This window comes from Pongo abelii, chromosome 7, assembly GCF_028885655.2.
Source record: "Pongo abelii isolate AG06213 chromosome 7, NHGRI_mPonAbe1-v2.0_pri, whole genome shotgun sequence".
In the NCBI taxonomy this organism is placed as follows: domain Eukaryota; kingdom Metazoa; phylum Chordata; class Mammalia; order Primates; family Hominidae; genus Pongo; species Pongo abelii.
In genome coordinates, this window is record NC_071992.2 from 136,937,305 (window position 1) to 136,956,584 (window position 19,280).

The 19,280-nt window shown below is 41.4% G+C and overlaps 1 protein-coding gene across 2 annotated transcripts in view; it reads right to left on the reverse strand.

Moving 5' to 3' along the window:
• The window catches only part of SNTB1 (syntrophin beta 1), a 286,774-nt gene that overhangs the window by 153,172 nt on the left and 114,322 nt on the right, over positions 1-19,280 (reverse strand). For both annotated transcript variants that reach the window (XM_024250977.3, XM_063726798.1), the window contains exon 2: positions 15,630-15,846. In XM_024250977.3, coding sequence (XP_024106745.1) covers positions 15,630-15,846 — 217 coding nt within the window. The remainder of the gene's footprint in view (positions 1-15,629; positions 15,847-19,280) is intronic.

Below are 19,280 nucleotides of genomic sequence, written 5' to 3' on the forward strand. Positions count from 1 at the left end.
GAGGCGCTCCTCACCTCCCAGACGGGGCAGCCGGGCAGAGGCGCTCCTCACTTCCCATACGGGGTGGCAGCCAGGCAGAGGCGCTCCTCACTTCCCAGACAGGGCGGCCGGGCAGAGGTGCTCCTCACTTCCTCCCAGACGGGGTGGCGGCCGGGCAGAGGCGCTCCTCACCTCCCAGACGGGGTGGCCGGGCAGAGGCGCTCCTCCCTTCCCAGACGGAGTGGCCAGGCAGAGGCGCTCCTCACCTCCCAGAGTGGGCGGCCAGGCAGAGGCGCTCCTCACTTCCCAGAGTGGGCGGCCGGGCAGAGGCGCTCCTCACTTCCCATAGGGGGTGGCAGCCGGGTAGAGGTGCTCCTCACTTCCCAGATGGGGCAGCTGGGCAGAGGTGCTCCTCACTTCCTCCCAGACGGGGTGGCGGCCAGGCAGAGGCGCTCCTCACCTCCCAGACGGGGCGGCCGGGCAGAGGCGCTCCTCACCTCCCAGAAGGGGCGGCTGGGCAGAGGCGCTCCTCACTTCCCATATGGGGTGGCAGCCGGGCAGAGGCGCTCCTCACTTCCCAGATGGGGCAGCCGGGCAGAGGCGCTCCTCACTTCCTCCCAGACGGGGTGGCGGCCAGGGAGAGGCGCTCCTCACCTCCCAGACGGGGCGGCCGGGCAGAGGTGCTCCTCATCTCCCAGACGGGGTCGCCGGGCAGAGGCGCTCCTCACTTCCTCCCAGACGGGGTGGCAGCCGGGCAGAGGCGCTCCTCACTTCCTCCCAGACGGGGTGGCAGCCGGGCAGAGGCGCTCCTCACATCCCAGACGATGGGCGGCCGGGCAGCGGCGCTCCTCACTTCCCAGATAGGGCGGCCGGGCAGAGGGCCTCCTCACATCCCAGACGATGGGCGGCCAGGCAGAGATGCTCCTCACTTCCTAGACGGGGTGGCGGCGGGGCAGAGGCTGTAATCTTAGCACTTTAAGAGGCCAAGGCAGGAGGCTGGTATGTGGAGGTTGCAGCGAGCCGAGATCACACCACTGCACTCCAGCCTGAGCACCATTGAGCATTGAGTTAGCGAGACTCCGTCTGCAATCCCAGCACCTCGGGAGGCCGAGGCAGGCGGATCACTCGAGGCCAGGAGCTGGAGACCAGCCCGGTCAACACGGCGAAACCCCGTCTCCACCAAAAATACAAAAACCATTCAGGCGTGGCGGTGCGCGCCTGCAATCCCAGGCACTCGGCAGGCTGAGGGAGGAGAGTCGCAGGAGCCCGAGGCAGGGAGGTTGCAGCGAGCCGAGATCATGGCAGTACAGTCCAGCTTCGATAACAGTGGGAGACCGAAAAAAGAAGGAGAGGGAGACTGAAGAAAGGGGAGGGAGAGGGAGAGGGAGGGGGAGGGGGAGGGGGAGGGGGAGGGGAAGGGAGAGGAACTCCTGCTGATTCTATCTGTTCAAATGTATCTAACTATTCTTCAGAATCACTGCCCTAACCTTGTAAAAGAAGCCAGGATTATTTCTCACCTAAATTTCTGCAACAGCATCCTAGCTGGTCTCCCAGCCTCTAGTCTTGCCTCCTATTGATCCATGCAGCCAGAGAGATCTTTGTTACGACACTCCATGGCTTCAGACCCCTCCTAGAAAAAAGTCCAAGTTATAAAGTGGCTTAGCTCTCATCATGATGACCTCTCCAGACTCATCACTTGAGACATTCTTTTTTTTTTTTTTTTGCTTTCTTTTGAATTTTAATGTTTGTGGGTACACAGTAGGTATAGACACATTCTTCTTATGAATTGCTCCAAAGAAACTAAACCTCCCATTCTTCAACGGAACTACAGAACTGTATTTTTTCTTGCCTTAGTGTCTGTACTTACACTAGTTCCTTTGCTGAGAATACCCTCCCTGTCTTCGTATCTCAACCTTTGACCTGGCTAACACTTACTTTATTATTCAAGTCTAAGCATAGACATCACTTGCTTTGAGAATCATTCCCTGTTGACAACACCCAGCCTGCTTTAAAAACAGAACTTTGGATTCAGTGTCCTTCCTGCGAGGAAGCCTCCATAGCATCCTGTAGTTTCTTCATTGTCTTTCTATGAAATTGTTTGGTTAATTACCAACTTACTTGTAGATATTCCCTACCTAATGGGAAGCTATGTCAGGGCAAGAACTCTGTCACTGATGCAGCCTCAACATCCAGCAAAGAACCAAGATGATTGAAACTATCTACTGAAAAGTTGAAATTTAAGAAAAGAAGCAATATCTCAATCAGGTTCAACATACTAGCAATGTCAAAATTCCTGTTACAGTATTGTTTAGGATCAAAGGGAGTATCAGCCAATAGATACACACCTTATATGTCCACACAGGTCTTGTTTTAAGTGTATCTGCAGTGCTGTGTCTCAAACTCATTCTCCACTAAGGAAATCCAAATTTCACATGTGTCAAAAGAAGAAAGAGCAGGGGTCTCTTTGTGATGCCCCCATTTCCTCTGTAGAATCTCCAGGCGAGGTGATGCCTGCTTGAATAGAGGATGCCTGCATGATAGCATTGGAGTTATTTTCAGAGGCATCATTATCTCTGCTTGAAAATCCTTAGGCAGCTTTTTGCAAACAAAATAGAGTTCAATTAATGTATCAAGAACAAAGGATCAAGACCTATAAATATATAGGTCAAGATTAGCAAAAATCCTTCAGCACCCAGATGGTCAAGTTTAACCTCTCAGAGTGCACTTAGGAAACTAAAATTTTCCAGGAATGGTGCTGATAGGTACAGACATGGGCTAAAATTAACTCATAAGGAGCTGTGTGTTGATGAAGTCATAGAACCATACTTGGTGAGCCCTCTCCTCAACTCTTTCTCAAGGTAAACTGGAGGTACTTAAATTCATTTTTTAACTAGCTTACCATTGCCAGTGAAACCTCATTAATTCATTCACACTGATTAAAAATGCATGACAATTAGGATGAATGCTGAAGTTTATCTCGGAAGAAAACAAGTTTTCTTAAAAATAACAAGACTAGAAAAATATTTTTTAAGCTCATTAAAATGAATCTTTTGTGTACTCTGTTATATACCAATTTGCAAATTATGCAAGGATTCTCATTGGGAAAAACAGTGGTTTGGCTATTCATGTTGATCTCCTGCCCTTTGTAAGATCCAGTAAAAAGACAGTAAAGGAGGTCTAAACTCACAGGAGAACAAGACAGGCATGACACGTTTGGAGGACAGACAGCGATGGAGCTGGATTATTGACTCTGCAGAGTGGAGGATGAGTATAAAATGCTATGACCTAAAGGGCCACAAAGAGAATTCCACCCAGATGTGAGTCCCTTGGCTCTGCACAAGGGCTCAGAACCTCCAGAGACAGGGTAGGGGGTGATATGGCCCTGAAAAGAGGGCCCTAAATGAAGTCTGTATGCTGAGTGTTGGGACTCTCAGAACAGTGGAAAGTGGGTATTCTCCCACTATCTACCCCCAATCCACACTCAAAAAGACAGAATGATTCTCCCATACGTAATTGAACAGACCCAGGTAAAGCTTCTAAACACTGATATTTGCAGAATTGGGAGGGATCTCTTGGTAAGCCTTGGTTCACCAAGCAATAATTCTATGTGAATTCTCACCAGTTGACATCCCCCTCCCCACTCCCCACATAGGTTCCAACATATTTTACTCAGTGCAAGAAATGAACAGATAGCAATAGATCACCAGACATTTGAGAAAACCTCCAGTAAAGAAGATGAAGATAAAAACAAACAAACAAACAGAAAACAGTAAATGGAGGAAAAAAGAACACAAAGAAAAGTAAAAAAAGAGAATTAATATTCTCCAAGAATTAACAGAAAATATGACATCCAAAAAAGAACAAAATTCTATAAAAAAAAATTCAGAAAACAAAAAGCTAAAATATGACAGGTAAAAGGTAAACAAAATATATTCATGAGAAGGATTAAAAAATAAAGTAAAAAAAGTGTAATGTAAGCAATAGAGGAAAAAAAGCCTTACAACATCAATCTAGAAGCCCCAACATCCTTCTAACAAGACATGTGAAGAGAGATAACAAAAAAAGAGAGGAAGACATTATAAAATTAATAAATTCCTATTGCTTTAAAAAATAAATCTTTTAGATCTATTTGAGTTTTAAATTATCTGCCTTTATCATTTTGATAACATTTAAAATTTCACTTAAAATAACTTAAAAAAGGGAGTGTGTGAGATCTACTTTGTTAGGTCTGTTATGAGTGCCACCAGGCAGTACTTCTTTACTTAGTCTCATTCACTATATATGCTTAAAAATAATACAACCATTTAGCACTTGTTTCCTATTTCAAATTTCTGACTAATTCAACCCAACCTCTCTGAACTTCTCCTTCCCAACCACCATTAAAACGATTACTGAAATGTTACTATGTATTCTACTTCCTAAATTTCTCAAATGCAGAGTGCCCACACTGCTGAATCTAAGGCTAACATCACCTCTCTTTGTATGTATACCCTTTCTACAGTAACAAAGTATTTCACATGGGTTGCCTAAGTGAGAAGCAAATACTGACATGTATGTAGGTGGGTGGGTACGTAGGTAGATAGACGATAGATAGATAGATAGACAAATAGGTAGATACATAGATAGCTGAAAAAGCATGACCAAAATGGTGGTTCTGGTGGTAAAGGGCAGTCCATAATTTCAAATGAAGGAGGTAAATTATCCAAAAGATAATACTCATAGTTTTTTGTTTGTTCATTTTTTTTGTTTGTTTTAGTTTTTTGTTTGTTTTTAGTTTTTTGTTTTTAATTTTTTGTTTTTTGTTTTTTGTTTTTTTTTTTTTGAGACGGAGACTCGCTCTTTTGCCCAGGCCAGACTGTAGTGGCACTATCTCGGCTCACTGCTACCTCCGCCTGCTGGGTTCACGCCATTCTCCTGCCTCAGCCTCCCGAGTAGCTGGGACTACAGGCGCCCGCCACCGCGCCTGGCTAATTTTTTGTATTTTTAGTAGAGACGGGGTTTCACTGCATTAGCCAGGATGGTCTTGATCTCCTGACCTCGTGATCCACCCACCTCGGCCTCCCAAAGTGCTGGGATTACAGGCGTGAGCCACTGCACCCGGCCTATTTTTAGTTTTAAATTGAATGGTAAATGTTTAACTTCTTATGTTAAATTACACTTGAAAAAATAGAATATTGACTTTTGTTCATGATATACACAGCCGATTACAAGCAATTCCACTGCCATGTTTCAGGAGGTTTCCAGTTCCAGCAAAATAATGATCTACATAAATTCAGGAATGCTTCTGCTACTGACACCTGGGTTTTCTAGATAAAGTATAATAAGAAAAGTGTGCTTGTTTGTGTAATGCTGATCTTACAAGAAAGAAAACGAAACTCCCAGGTGTCAAAAAAAGGGGGTGGGAGTGGCATTAAAAATCAGAATGGTGAGTATTTAAGCTAATCGTAAAGCATCCCTGGGAAAGTGGGTAGGGGTGGGGTTGTGACAGGTAGCATGTAGTGGGTCAGGTAGTGGTGGGTGAGCTGAGGACTTGGAATTTGACAAATAAAAGATAGTTAAGGTATTGAGAACCCATGAGTTGGGAAAATGGAACTGAGGTCCCTACAAAAAGCCAGAAATCTCAAAAGGCTTAAAAATGTCTGTGAAAGAATGTCTTACAAAATAATCTCTGCTTGACAGCTTGACCTTCTGGTTCTCTCTCCTAGACTCTGAGTACAGAGAGAAAAAAAAATCCCCTTTTCTTGCACCCAGCAATGAGGATATTTTGACTGAAAGCTACATTTACCCCATAGTTATCCTGCCACCAATTAGAGGATGCCAACATTAAGTCATCTAATCATAACAATCAAACATGATTATATTATTGGCCACATTTTATAGATAATGTCTTAGTCTGTTAGGTAATGTCTTAGTCTGCTATAACAGAATACTTCTGACTGGGAAACTTATAAACAACATAAATTTATTGATCACAGTTCTGGGGACTGGAAAGTCCAAGATCAAGGCACTAGCAGATTTGGTGTCTGGTTAGAGCCTCATAGTGCCTATTTTGTGTCCTTATGTAGCAGGAGGGGCAAATAGGCACCCTTGGGCCTCTTTTATGAAGGCACTAATCCTGTTCATGAGGGTGGAGCCCTTATGACCTAATCATCTTCCACAGGCCCCATCTCTTAATGCTATTACAATGGAGGGGAGTTGTCAACATATGAATTTTCGGGAGACACAAACATTCAGACCATAACATTCTGTCCCTAGCATGCCCAAATTCATGTCTTTCTCACATGCAAAATACATTCATTCCATCACAATAGCCCCCAAAATTCTTAACTCATTCCAGCATCAACTCAAAAGTCTAAAACCTGAAGTCTCTCTAAATGTCGTCTAAATCACATGTAAGTGAGACTCAAAGATATGCTTCATCTTGAAGCGAATTTCCCTCCAGATGTAGGCCTGTGAAATTAGACATTGTATTTCAAAATGCAATGGTGGGACAAGCACAGAATAGGAGAGAAAGGGAAAAATAGGAAGAAAGAAAGGAATAACAGGTCTTGACCAAATCTATACCCAACAGGGCAAAAATTGAAATTTTTTTTTTTTTGAGACTGAGTCTCATTCTGTTGCCCAGGCTGGAGTGCAATGGCATGATCTTGGCTCACTGCAACCTCCGCCTCCTGGGTTCAAGCAATTCTCCTGCCTCAGCCTCCCAAGTAGCTGGTATTACAGGCATCTGCCACCACACCCATTTTTTAGTAGAGATGGAGTTTCACCATGTTGGCCAGGCTGGTCTTGAACTCCTGACCTCAGGTACTCCACCCGCCTTGGCATCCCAAAGTGCTGGGATTACAGGTGTGAGCCACCGCACCCGGCAAAAATTGAACCTTAATTCTCCAGAATAATTTTCTTTGACTCAAAGTCCCACCTTCCAGACACACTGGGATGGGGGTTGGGCTCCCCGGGCTCCAGGTAGCCCTGCTCTTCATGGCTGTGATGGGCACAGCCAATGTGGCAGTTCTCATGGGTTGAAGTTGCATGCCTGCAACTCTCCCAGGCAGGAGTTGCACACTGATGGCTCTACTGGTGGGAGGTCTTGTCCCTGAGGTGGCTCTGCCCTTATGGCTCTGCTAGGCACTGCCTTAGTGGGGGCTCTCTGTGATGATGCTGGCCTCACAGCTCTAGTGGACATTGCCCTAATGGGGGTTCTCTTTGGTGGTCCTACCTCTGTTCTCTTTCTGGGCCCCAAGGCTCCACACGGGATCCTTTGAAATCTAGGTGGAGATAGCCAAGTCCTCACTGCTTGTGCACCCTGTGTATTGGTGTAGTGGCACCTTGCAGATACTGCCAAGTTTTACTACCTGTGCCTTCCAGAGGGCAGCCTAAGCCATGCCTAGGGCCATTTGAGCCACAACTGGGGCAGCCAAGGATCAATGTAACACAAGGCACAGAGCAGAGTCATTAAATCGTTCTGTTCCCAAGGCCCTGGCAGCCTTAAATCTCCAAATGCCTTCAGGGTCATTCTTCCATTGTCTTAATGAATAAATAGCATCGGGATTCCACCTACTCATCCTAATCTCCTTATCAAAGGTTCATTGAGCTACACTCTTTGTGTTCTCTCCGGAACACATTTTTTTCATTATTTACAACAGGCTGGGAATTTTCCAGATCTTTAAGTGTTGCATCTCTTTTGATTATAAATTCCATTTTTAATCATTTCTTTCTTCTTGCCTTTTACTATAAGCAGTCAGGAGAAGCCATGCCACACCCTCAACACTTTGCTTAGGTATTTCTTCTGTCAAATATTCTATTTTATTGTTCATAAGTTCCTCCCTCCACAAAACTCTAAGACATGAACACAATTTAGCAAAGTTCTTTGCCACTTTATAATGAGGATGGCCTTTCCTCCATTGTCCAATACCATGTTCCACATTTCCATCTGAGACCTAATTAGAACTGCCTTTACCACCATATTTATACCAATATTCTGACCATGGCCACTTAGATAATTTCGAAGAAGACTGAGGCTTTCTCTACAGCTCTCCTCTTCTGAGACCTCCCCAGAATTCTCCTTAAATCTCCTTTCACAGCATTGTACCTCAGAATTCTTCCAGCCTCTATCCATTACCCAGTTCCAAAACCACTTCTACATTTTTAGGTATTTGATATAGCAACACCCCAATTCTGTACCAATTTCTTAGTCTATTCAGGATGCTATAAAAAATGTCTTAGATTGGGTAGCTTACAAACAATATAAATTTTTTCTCAATTCTGGAGACTGGACAGTCCAAGATTAAGGCACCAGCAGATTTGATGTCTGGTGAAGGTGTGTTCCTCATAGCTGGTACCTACTATATGTCCTTGCATGGTCTAAGGGGAAAACAGGCTCCCTTTAGCCTCTTTTATAAAAGGGCACTAATCCCATTCATGAAGTATTAACCTCATGACCTAACTGCCTCCCAAAGGTCTCATCTCTTAATATTATTACATTAAAGATTAGGTTTCAATATATGAATTTGGGGGGTGGGGGGACACAAACATTTAGACTATAGCAAAGAAGGAACCTGAAAATCAGAGAGATTGGATAATTTACTTAAAGTTAAAGGGAATAAGTAACAGACTTGGGATTTAAACCCATATTTTCCATAATAACTGCAACTCTAGAGTTTTATTCACTGATACAAGCATGCAGTTAATCTGGATCTGTTTTTACATATGTAAAACATGTCCACTTATTACAGCACCATATACATATACTTTATATATATTTTTTTCTATTTCCAAAATGTAATGTCAATCATGAGTTCTGGCAATAGTTTCCATTATGAAGCCACCATGACATGCCCAACAAAGAATGAAAAAACTACATTCAGAAAATACATATTTTGTGGGCCTCTTAAAAAGAGATGCAGTTTTCACAAACAAAGACTTACAGAGGCCAAAAGACAGGAAAAAGTACCTCATAAATCTTCATTCTCGATGCACTAAAGGAGGAAATGTTTCAACAGTATTCAAAGTTTAATAAATACATTTGAGAGTTCTATATAAGACATGGGGGGCAATAATATACCCCCAAACACTGGGAAAAAGAGGAGAAAGGCTGAACTGGTAAAATGATTCCTCTCTTGTTGGTAGACACCAAAGACCATCTGTCTATGAATGTGTAACTAAAGTATTTGGAAACATCTAAAACTCAAAACAGGGTACTATGAGAACAACTTCAAGGAGCCTAGAATGAAAAGTGATTAAATTTGATAAGCAAAACCCAAATCAACTGTTTTGTACTCACAGGAAGAAAGAACCATGTTAACTGAAGGGGATAAATTAGCCATGAAAGGGCAGGGAAGGGCCACATGGGAAACCTCAGGCTATTTATGTACAGCTCAAAGGAGTGGGAGTGTTGGCAAAGCAGAAATTTACATAAGGGTTACCTCGGCAAGGCTCTCCCCGTCCTGGAAGGGAGGGCTTTCAGCTTACTTGCCTAAAACATACTTCCTAAGGTCTGTTAACACACCTTCTATTGATTCCACACTCACCAAATCACTTTCATGACAATTTAATTTCTTGTGTAGCTTATCTACTTAGAAAGAGTGCATCACTCTGCTTTGAAAGTCCACATTGTTTTGAGTTATTAATACTTAGTGTTCTGGCATTCTGCTCATATTCACATTTGTCTTCCAATACAGCCTGCTCACAATGAGCGGGTATATAAATCCTCCCATGTGGGCATTTCCATCTACTTGACAACTGTGTTGCTCATCACAAACAAATTTTGCCTATTTGGTTAATGTGAGTCAACCCCTTAGAGATGGATCTGCTAACACTATGCCCACTAAATCAAGTTTCTGATCTTCTGTGGCTGAAACTCAAGCACTGGATTGTGGTGACATCACTAAGGGTACCTTGTAACAACATATCCAGGCATCTTACAGGACTTAACAGATTGCACCCCTTTGAATCACAGTGCAGCCTAGCAGAGGTTTTCCATTTGAAACCGACAGCACCTTCTGTGAATGTTTCATTTGTGCACCATAAATAGAGATGTACACTGTTTCCCAAGAAAGATGATGTAAATCTTTCCATAATTTAACCATGAAAATCTACAGTGGACTCTGTTACGTAGCAGTACAAAGAGTCATGACTTAAAGCCTCATAAACTACCCATTGTAGCACAGCTGCTCACAATCCAGTGACAGGCTTGGTTAATGGATTGTCCTGGTTTCTTTAAGCTTCCTATGTCTGTCAGAAGAGAACTATGCTTTTATTTATTCCCTTATTCCCAAGACTATTTAGTGGAATATTTTTTCAAAAGACATTTTTAGAGAAGAATATGAGAAGTGAGCAGATAAATACACTATTTATCATTTATGAACAACAATAGTTTTGAATGCCAAAGTTCTAGATATCTGGGGTAATAAAATGAAAATATGGAGTGTATCAGAGCTGAAAAACCTTATGACTTAGGAACTGAGTAGGCATGTAAGAAAAAAATCACAAGTTATTATGAAGCATGCTATTATGAACGAGTTGACACAGAAGGTATAGCGAGACATTGATATCTGAGAAGACTGTTTACCCTGAGGCTTAAAAGGGCAAGTAGGAAGTTGACAGGAAGGCAATTGTAGGAAGTATACAAATTATTTAAGGGATGCTGGAACAGAAAGGATGAGGTAAAGAGGAGCTGGACAATTAGGGAATATCTAAAGCCTAAAGGGGTTTTTATGCAATACTGAAGAGTTTAGATATGAGTGCAGGTGACAGGGAGCCATTTTGATGGAAGGGGTAAATTTCAGGTTCCCTTGGCTAGCTAGGTATAGAGTAGATGGTGGGAAATGGTAAAAGAGCAAACTAGCAACAAAACACCCTGTAGGAAACATACCCAGATACTCTCAGGGACTAAGGATGTGGGCCTGGCTCAGGGCAGTGACTGTGAAGGCAAAGAGCTGAATATGAAAAACAAGAGATATTTAACAGATAGAATAATAAAAATATATTGTAATTACTGACAGCCACTAGCAGTGACATATTCTTGTGGATTCAATGCCTGCTGGGTGACCTTTTTCACAGAAAGAGCAGCAATCCTGCGTGCTGTTCTATGGCTGTCTGTATTTGAGAAATTGAACATTAGACTTTTTAATGCAGACTAGAGGCACCTGTGTGTCACCAACTGAGGGAATGAGCCCCAAGATGCTGTGGCATTTGTCATTGGTTCTCAGGTTTTAGCTCCCAGGAGACCATTAACTCCTGGCCAAGGTGCTTACAGTTCAGGCGAGCTGCTCTGCCAGGTGCTGAAGTTAGAGGCAATGCATGTGATGATTCAGAAATTGGGCTTGGGGTCAGCTAGGCTTGGGTTTGAATCGGAGATCCATCGTTTGCTTCAACTCTCATTTCTCAGCTAAGCATCACTGTCTACAAAGTAGAGAGAAGAGTTCCCGCTACCTATGATGGTTATTTGAATTAAATGAGATTCTTGCTTAAATTCACATATAAGGGGTAGAACTAAGATTCCACTGTGGGTCTAGCTGACTGCACACTCTATACTCTCTCTTTATCCTTCTTTCTCTTCATATTTAACGGATGCATTATTTTCATTATTATTTATTTTTGAAGAAATGCAACAATGTCAGTTTATAGTTCCCTTTTGACCCAAGAGTTATTTTACAGAGAGCTTTAAAAAACCCATGAAAAAAAGGCTTTGTGTGGTTTGGTTTTGTTATTGATTTTCTAGTTTTATTCCACTGTCATCAGAGGCTGTTGTTTGTATTATTTGTACCTAATGGAACTTATTGCATTTTCTTTGTGACCTGATCTGTGGTTAATTTTGTCAGTGTTCTTTGTGCACTTGAAAAGTAAGTGTATTCTCTATTACCAGAGTAAAGAGTTTGCAATGTATTCAGATCTACTTTATTTATTATGTTGTTTGGGTCTTCTATATAATTATAGTAAGTCATCCCTTACTTATGGTTCCACTTTCCATGGTTTCAGTTATCTGAGGTCAACTGCAGCCCAAAAATAAGTACAATAAAATATTTTGAGAGAGAGAGAGATCATATTCACATAACTTTTATTACAGTATATTGTTATAATTGTTCCATTTTATTAGTATTGTTGTTAATCTCTTACTGTGCCTACTTTATAAATTAAACTTTATCATAGTATGTATGTATAGGAAAAACAGTTATAGAGGAGTCAGTACTATCTGTGGTTTCAGGCATCTAATGGGGGTCCTGTTACATTCCTTCCATGGATAAGGGGGGGATTACTGTATTCATCTGTGTCCTCTACTTGCCCTTACTTGGATGGAAAGTGGTATATGTTGAAATATCTAATATGAGTATGTTTCTGTCTATTTCTTCTTGCATCTTCTGCAGTTTCCGCTATAAAAGTTGCTGTTTTGTTATGTGGTATGTATTCATAACTACTGGATGTTGCTTGTGAACTCTTGCCTTCAACATAAATCAGTCCTTCCTTGTGCTACTTTATGGACATTTTACCTTGGACATTTTTCAGCCTGCATTTTACCTTGTCTTATATCAAGATCAAAATCAATGCTTTCTGTTGTTATTTAATATTTTGCATTTGCCTTGTAAGCTTTTGCCCATCCTTGTATCTTTCACCTTTTAAAATCACTCTGTTAGATGTGTCTCTTGCATTCAGCATAGAGTTGGGTTTTGCAGATTCCACATTTCTGACTGGTACACCATACTCTGTTCAGCCTGTAACTGGAGTTTCATAAAATATTTGTTTCCTTTTTATTTTCTTCTCTTCCTCTACCATGGGCAAGCCTCACCTAGGCCCCCAATCTTCTTGTTAGAAGCAGTTTGGGACCTGTCTGGACCTGAAGTCCCTTTAGAACCATCTGGCTTAGCTGGATTCTCATGTTTGATTCTGCCCTGCTGGTTCTCACACCACAGTAGAACAGGCTCTCCCTCTCCCACAGGGGAAGCTCTATGTATAATCGTTGATGGTGGACTTGACGAGCACCAATATAAAAGTTTGAAACTTATTCTCCTCTACTGGCTTGACATACAGACTGAAGTTTCCAATACCTAGATTAAGGTCTGATGTCTCCCAAAATATTCTTTAAAATATAATTAAATGACCTGGGAGTGCTGTTGTAGTGTATAAGTCTACTTCTGGAAGAAACCCAAGAAATCATCTATTCAAATCTTCTCCCCAGTGTATGAATTGCTCCTACAATGTCCCAGTAAGTTTTTGTCTCAGTTTGCGTTTTTCTGGAAATGATTAACTGACACTGTCACCCATTTTATAGGCATGAGTTTGAAGCCCAGCTAGACTATATAACAGCTATATAATGTTGAGAACTTATATAAACACTTTTTGTCTAAATTTTTTGTCTGTAGAATGGGGACAATGAAAGAAACTCAGAGAGCTGTTAAGAAGACTAAGCAGGGTTACAAATTCAAAGATTAGGCAGGTAATTAATTGAATTCCATAAGTATAAGGTAATAGAAATGATGAGGAGAGTTCATTCCCTTGTCAAAGGAGAAAACTCTACTGAGCTCTGGTATATAACTGCCCTGCCTGCAACAATGTGGGCCCAATACCATCACCAGTTCTTCCAACTTTTCTAGAAAAGCAGAAACCTGGCTTTTTAAATGTGAAATTTCTCAGTTATTGAACATGGCAACTAATTCCAATTTATGTAAACACTTAGACTATTCCAAAAAAAAAAAAAAAAAAAAGAAAACCTATCTGTAGGCTGGGTATACCACAGGCTGCCACTTTGCAGTCTCTGGTCTACATTAATTAGCATAATGCACATGATAGGCACTCAATACTACATCATGAATTCATCACATCTGAAAACTTTGACATCAGATCCTTGGGAGATGGGACTTGTTTGATTGGGTGGGTAAAAGTCCAGGGAAAAGGAGACTTAGAGTAACCATGATATCGACTGCAGGCCCAGGAACTCTGCAGAAATCGTGGGGAACAAAACAGAGAACAGGGTGAGAGTGGACCAGCGATGATCTCTGTGTCCTTCCCAGTCTGTCTGCTCTTACCCCTCTTGCCCATACTTGCTGGCTTTCTTGTACAACTGGCCAATCCCTGCACAGAAATAACTAATACAGGGGAGTAGGGAGAGCGGGGTAGAAAGATCCTGCAGCTGGCCAGAGCCAGAAGGGCCCTGGCAGCGTCCTTAGAGTGAGCTAACTGAGATGAGAACAAAAAAGACATTGAGCTGGGAGCCAAGGAAGCAACTTTCTCCCTGCCCCTATTCCCGACGGCTTTTCCCCATCAGCAGCTCTGAGCCTAGCCAAACACTTTCTATTCGGGTGGGTTGCAGCTGTCCCACACACATTCTAAATAAGGGCCAGTTGAGCGGTTCCTATTTTTAGCCCTTTAATGTGGATGCAAAGGTCACTAAGATTCCCCATTTGTTGGCTCAATTCCTCGCTTTCTTTATTTCTCTTATTTTCCTCCTAAAATGTATGTTTTCTCTTCTACTGAGCTAAAGTAAGAATTCTGGGGGATAAGGGACCCTGAATTTTACTTCCTCTTGGCTGCATTCCTTATAATTGCCATGGGTTGGGTGATATATCTAGCCTGTGGCATGCAAAGTCATGTACCGACTTTGGGAAACAGCATTCCAGACTTGGACCAAAGCCACTCCTTTTGCTCTCTTGAGCATAAAGAGATGCTTAAAGTAGAAAATAGCCTTAAAGTGACTCTCATGTAACCCTCCAAGTATACAGCGGACAGCACTGAGGCCTAGTAAGATGAATTTGCTTATTACTATCTAACATTAATAAGAAACATTACTATAGCTTATATTCATGGAAGGTTTTCCTGTGCTGAGCACCTTACATGGTGCATTAGTTCATTTTGTGTTGCTCTAAAGGAATACCTGAGGCTGGGTAATTTAAGGAAAGAGGTTTATTTGGCTCACGGTTCTGCAGGTTGTACAGGAAGCATGGCACCGGCATCTGCTTCTGATGAGGGCTTCAGGGAGATTCCACTCACGGTGGAAGGGGCAGGGGGTGCCGACAAGTTACATGGGAAGAGAGGTAGCAAGAAAGAGTGGGGAGGTATGCCATGCTCTTTCAAATAACCAGCTCTCACTTGAACTAATAGAGCAAGAACTCACTCACTACCTTGGGGCGGGCACCAAACCATTCATGAGGGATCTGCCCCCATGACCCAAACACCTCTCACTGGACCCCCATCTCCAACATTGGGGATCACATTTCAACATGAGATTTGGAGGGGACAAACATCCAAACTATATCACATGGATTTCCTAATTTAGTTCTCACAACCCAACAAGGCATCTATTTCAATTTTTCCCATCTTAGAGATGGCAAAACTGAGGTTAAGCGGTTTAAGAAACTTGGCCTAAGTCGCATGGACTGGTAATGAGCCCTGAAGACATTTAGGATGCTGATTCCAGTTCTTCAACTCTTTCCAGAACCAGTGCTCAGTGTATAGATTCTCTCTCTCCTCTGTCTCTCTCTCTTTGTCTTACACACACACACACACACACACACAAACACACAATTCTCAGCATGGCCCTTTCATGCTTTTCTTTGGAAGCCATGATGTGTTTTCAGAACATGAGGGCAATCTGGTGCCCCCATTTAGCCTGAGAGGCCAAGGAGCTGCTCGATACAGTGGAGAGTTTTGACCCTATTTACCTGTTCTCAGGGTCGGCCAAGGCCATACTCCGAGTGACGTAGCACATTTTGAGGGGGATGCTTTTCCGGTCTCTGTGGAAGGAGAAGGACTGCGATGACGGGGGGTCTGAGGTGCTGCCCCCTAACCGAGGGGATTCAGGCGGAGGTGTTTCCCACCCAATCTCGGATACTGGGGATCCTTTCTTCACATAGGGCGTGGCTTCTCGCATGTACTTCACTGCAAGCAAAAAGACAATAAGTGCTTTTAATACATCATGGCTGAATTTCTGGGAAGTCTGATTGTGTTTCTGAAATAGACTTGCATTGGATAAGCTCTTAATACTGAACTTCTTAAATTCTCAACGAGATTTCGAATTTCTGTTCCACTCAAGGTAATTATCTTATTATTTAAATTATATAGCTCTGTGGACCTTAGAACTTGCTGTTATGATGTCCTACAGTTGAGAATTGTGTCTAGCTTTTTTCAGCTGTGACAACTTTTATATTTTCTGATTTTAAGTTTTGCATTCCGCGAAAAAGGCTGAAAACGTGGGCAGAGATTAGGCTAAAAGATACATTATTCAATATAGATGTAAGGAATATGGCAGCCACATTTATTACCCATGATGCCATTTTTCTGTTGAGAAACAATCATAGGGTTTTCAATTTAATAGTGTTAAGGAAACACATACAAAGAAATACATATAAGAACACATTTTGTAGTGGTAAAAATGTGTAATAGCAAAAAAATTATTTGTGAGCACTGAAAACTAGAAACAATGTAAATATCCATTAAAAAGGGACAGATTAAATAAATTGTAAGACACCTATATCAACATTTAAAAAATGAAATATATATATATATATATATATATATATATATATATATATGTAGATGTGTTGATGTGGAAAGACCTGTAAGATCTATTATTAGTGGGGATAAAAGGACAAAGCAATACATATACTATAATATCTTTGTATATAAATTCATAAATATATGTGCTTATATGCCTACAATTATTTCTGGGTAGAAATATAAGAAATTATTAACACTAGTTAGCTGTGGGAAGTGGAAATAAAAGCCACAATGGTTAAGAAATAGGCTTTTACTATTTATTTATTACTCTTTTATATCATTTTCATGTTTAACCATATGTGTGTATTACTTTTATAAAGCTTAAGAAAACAAAAATACCTTAAGAAAACAAAAACAGTTTTCTGCTGTTTGATATGTTTGCCTTGGTATTAAGAAGTATTTTTGCCTATTCTGAATTTGAACATTTGGTCTTTAGACAGCTTTTGAGTTGACAGGGCAACGAGATTCTTGGAACACGCAATATAAACTTGCATATTCTTCTCTCTGTCACCCACATCCTCTGGTTCTCTGCTGCCTGGGGAGATTGGGCTAAGTCCCTCACAGGTGTTTGTTATTACAAATGGCAGTGAATTGGAATGACAGCGAACTAGGGGGCATTTCCTCCAGATCTTTGATGAATCGGTTCCACCAACTAGTGCCTTCCCTGTGCAAGACATCAACAGGATTATGGAGACTACAGAGATGAATAATACACTCCATACTCAGAGTTACAAAATCATGGATGACTACAGTGGATGCTGTTGGTGTCCCATCTAGGACCCTTTTCCTATAGCCTGGTTGCTGTGTGTTGGGTGAGAACAACTCATAGCTGCCCCCCAATCTTGGCCCAACAGAAGCTGCTAAGCTTGGGAGGCTACAAAGTCACTACCCAATCCCCCAGACAGATGCTCTGCTTCTCAGAAAACCACCTAAGATAGGACATAAGACAAAGTACACAAACTATGGCACAAAGTAGAATGAGCTATGTTTTATAAAAGGAATAAAATGCCTTGGAAGAACCCATTAAAAAAGGGATCTAGGAGCATGAAAGACAGTTCAGGTTCACAAAAATTTAATCAGCAGTTCAAATATACCCAGATGCATGTAATATGGACCTTTATTGAGGCACTCAATCATATCAAAAATAGCCATATTAATACAAGACAGAGGAGCAGTCATTTAACACCAACACATATTTTCAAGGAAGATTTCAGGGTTTTAGTTGAAAATAAGTGCAATTAGGAGAAAAGAGTTCCATGGTTGCTCCAAACCTGTTAGCACAGGTTGCAGTTACAGAAGGAGAAATATTATTCATGGACTGTGTATTTTAATAAATATTATTTATTTCTGGGCAAAATATTTAAAGAGGAACACAGACGTACTCATGAACAAATGCAGAAATTTAGGGGGACATATTTAAGCTGTCTGAGGCTGGAATAAATATACTTCTTTAGAAGATCCTGAACTTTTTCATCTGTGAAACCATTTTAGTAGAAGTTAGAACACTGCTTAGCTTTGTATATTGTAGAATTATACTCGTGGAAATATAGAAAATTCAAGTATCAGCTGAGATGAATTGAAGATTTTCATTTGATTGCATTATTATCCTTCTGAGTGGAGTAGGGATGAGTGTTGCGGGAGTGAGAATCCAGGGATGCTTCATGGGGAAGGTGGCATTTGAACTTGGCCTTAAAGAGTAGCTAGGACTTTAAAAAGTCGAGATAAGAATAATAATCCTTCCTTTACGTAACATGCTCTGCTTTACAATTTTTATTGCAATTCCATAGAAAAGGTAAGTCAGGTCTCAATTTGGAAGAAGGATAGAGAAAGAACATTTACAATATACTTAATGATGTGCCAAGTATTGAATCAGGTGCTTTACATATCTTCCCACATTAAGTTTCAAATGACCATTTAAGGTCTTATTTTATATACAAGGAAACTAAGGTCTAGAGAAGGTATGGATAAGGTATCTTTTATTTACCGAGCATCCATGTGTCCACGAGTTATACAAGAAAAATATTGCTATCTCTTTCAGACCTGCTAGAAAGAAATGCCTTGTAGGGCTATTCTTATTGAAGTGAACACTAGCAGCATGACATAGGTAATCCCTTGTAGGTTAGTATTATTGTACACATCAGCACACTGATGCTCAGAATTTTAGCTTATGTAAACTTATATGGCTAGTAAGTGTTGTGGCTAGAATTTGATTTCCCAGAGATAATATTTTCTCATGAGATCTGGCCATACCACCTAGATGAAGGATGCAAATGACAAGCTAATAGGTTTGAGCTTTATTCTACAGGCAGTAGTGATAGTCGTGGTGATCTGTGAGTGAGAGAGTGGCAGAATCAAAGGTTAGCTTTAGAGAGAACTCCTGGAAGGTGAGATTGGGTGTACCTAAGAGAAAGGATTAGAAGTAGATCCACCATTTCCAGGGCCATAGGGGTTAATGTCAGAGATATCCCAAGCAACACTCTAAATCTCCATATAAGGCAAGAGGAATCCCAGAAATGTATGGCTGTAGCCATTCCTGGGAAGAAGCATGGGGAGTATAGCAAGTCTTAGCCTAGAAGCAAATATTTGCCAAATAACCCTTTCCTATGTGACACAGCACTAGGGGAATTTCCAAAGGACAGAAGACATGGCACTGCCTTGAAGAAGGGATATCCCATTGGGAGTAATATTCTGCATATAGTAATCCTTTTAACTGGCCAATTGCAAATAAAGACAGAAAAAAATAAGGTAGGTGTGATAATTTTAAAATTTCACTCATTTGGTCAAAACTTATCAGTCAATTTTCATGTGCTAAGAAC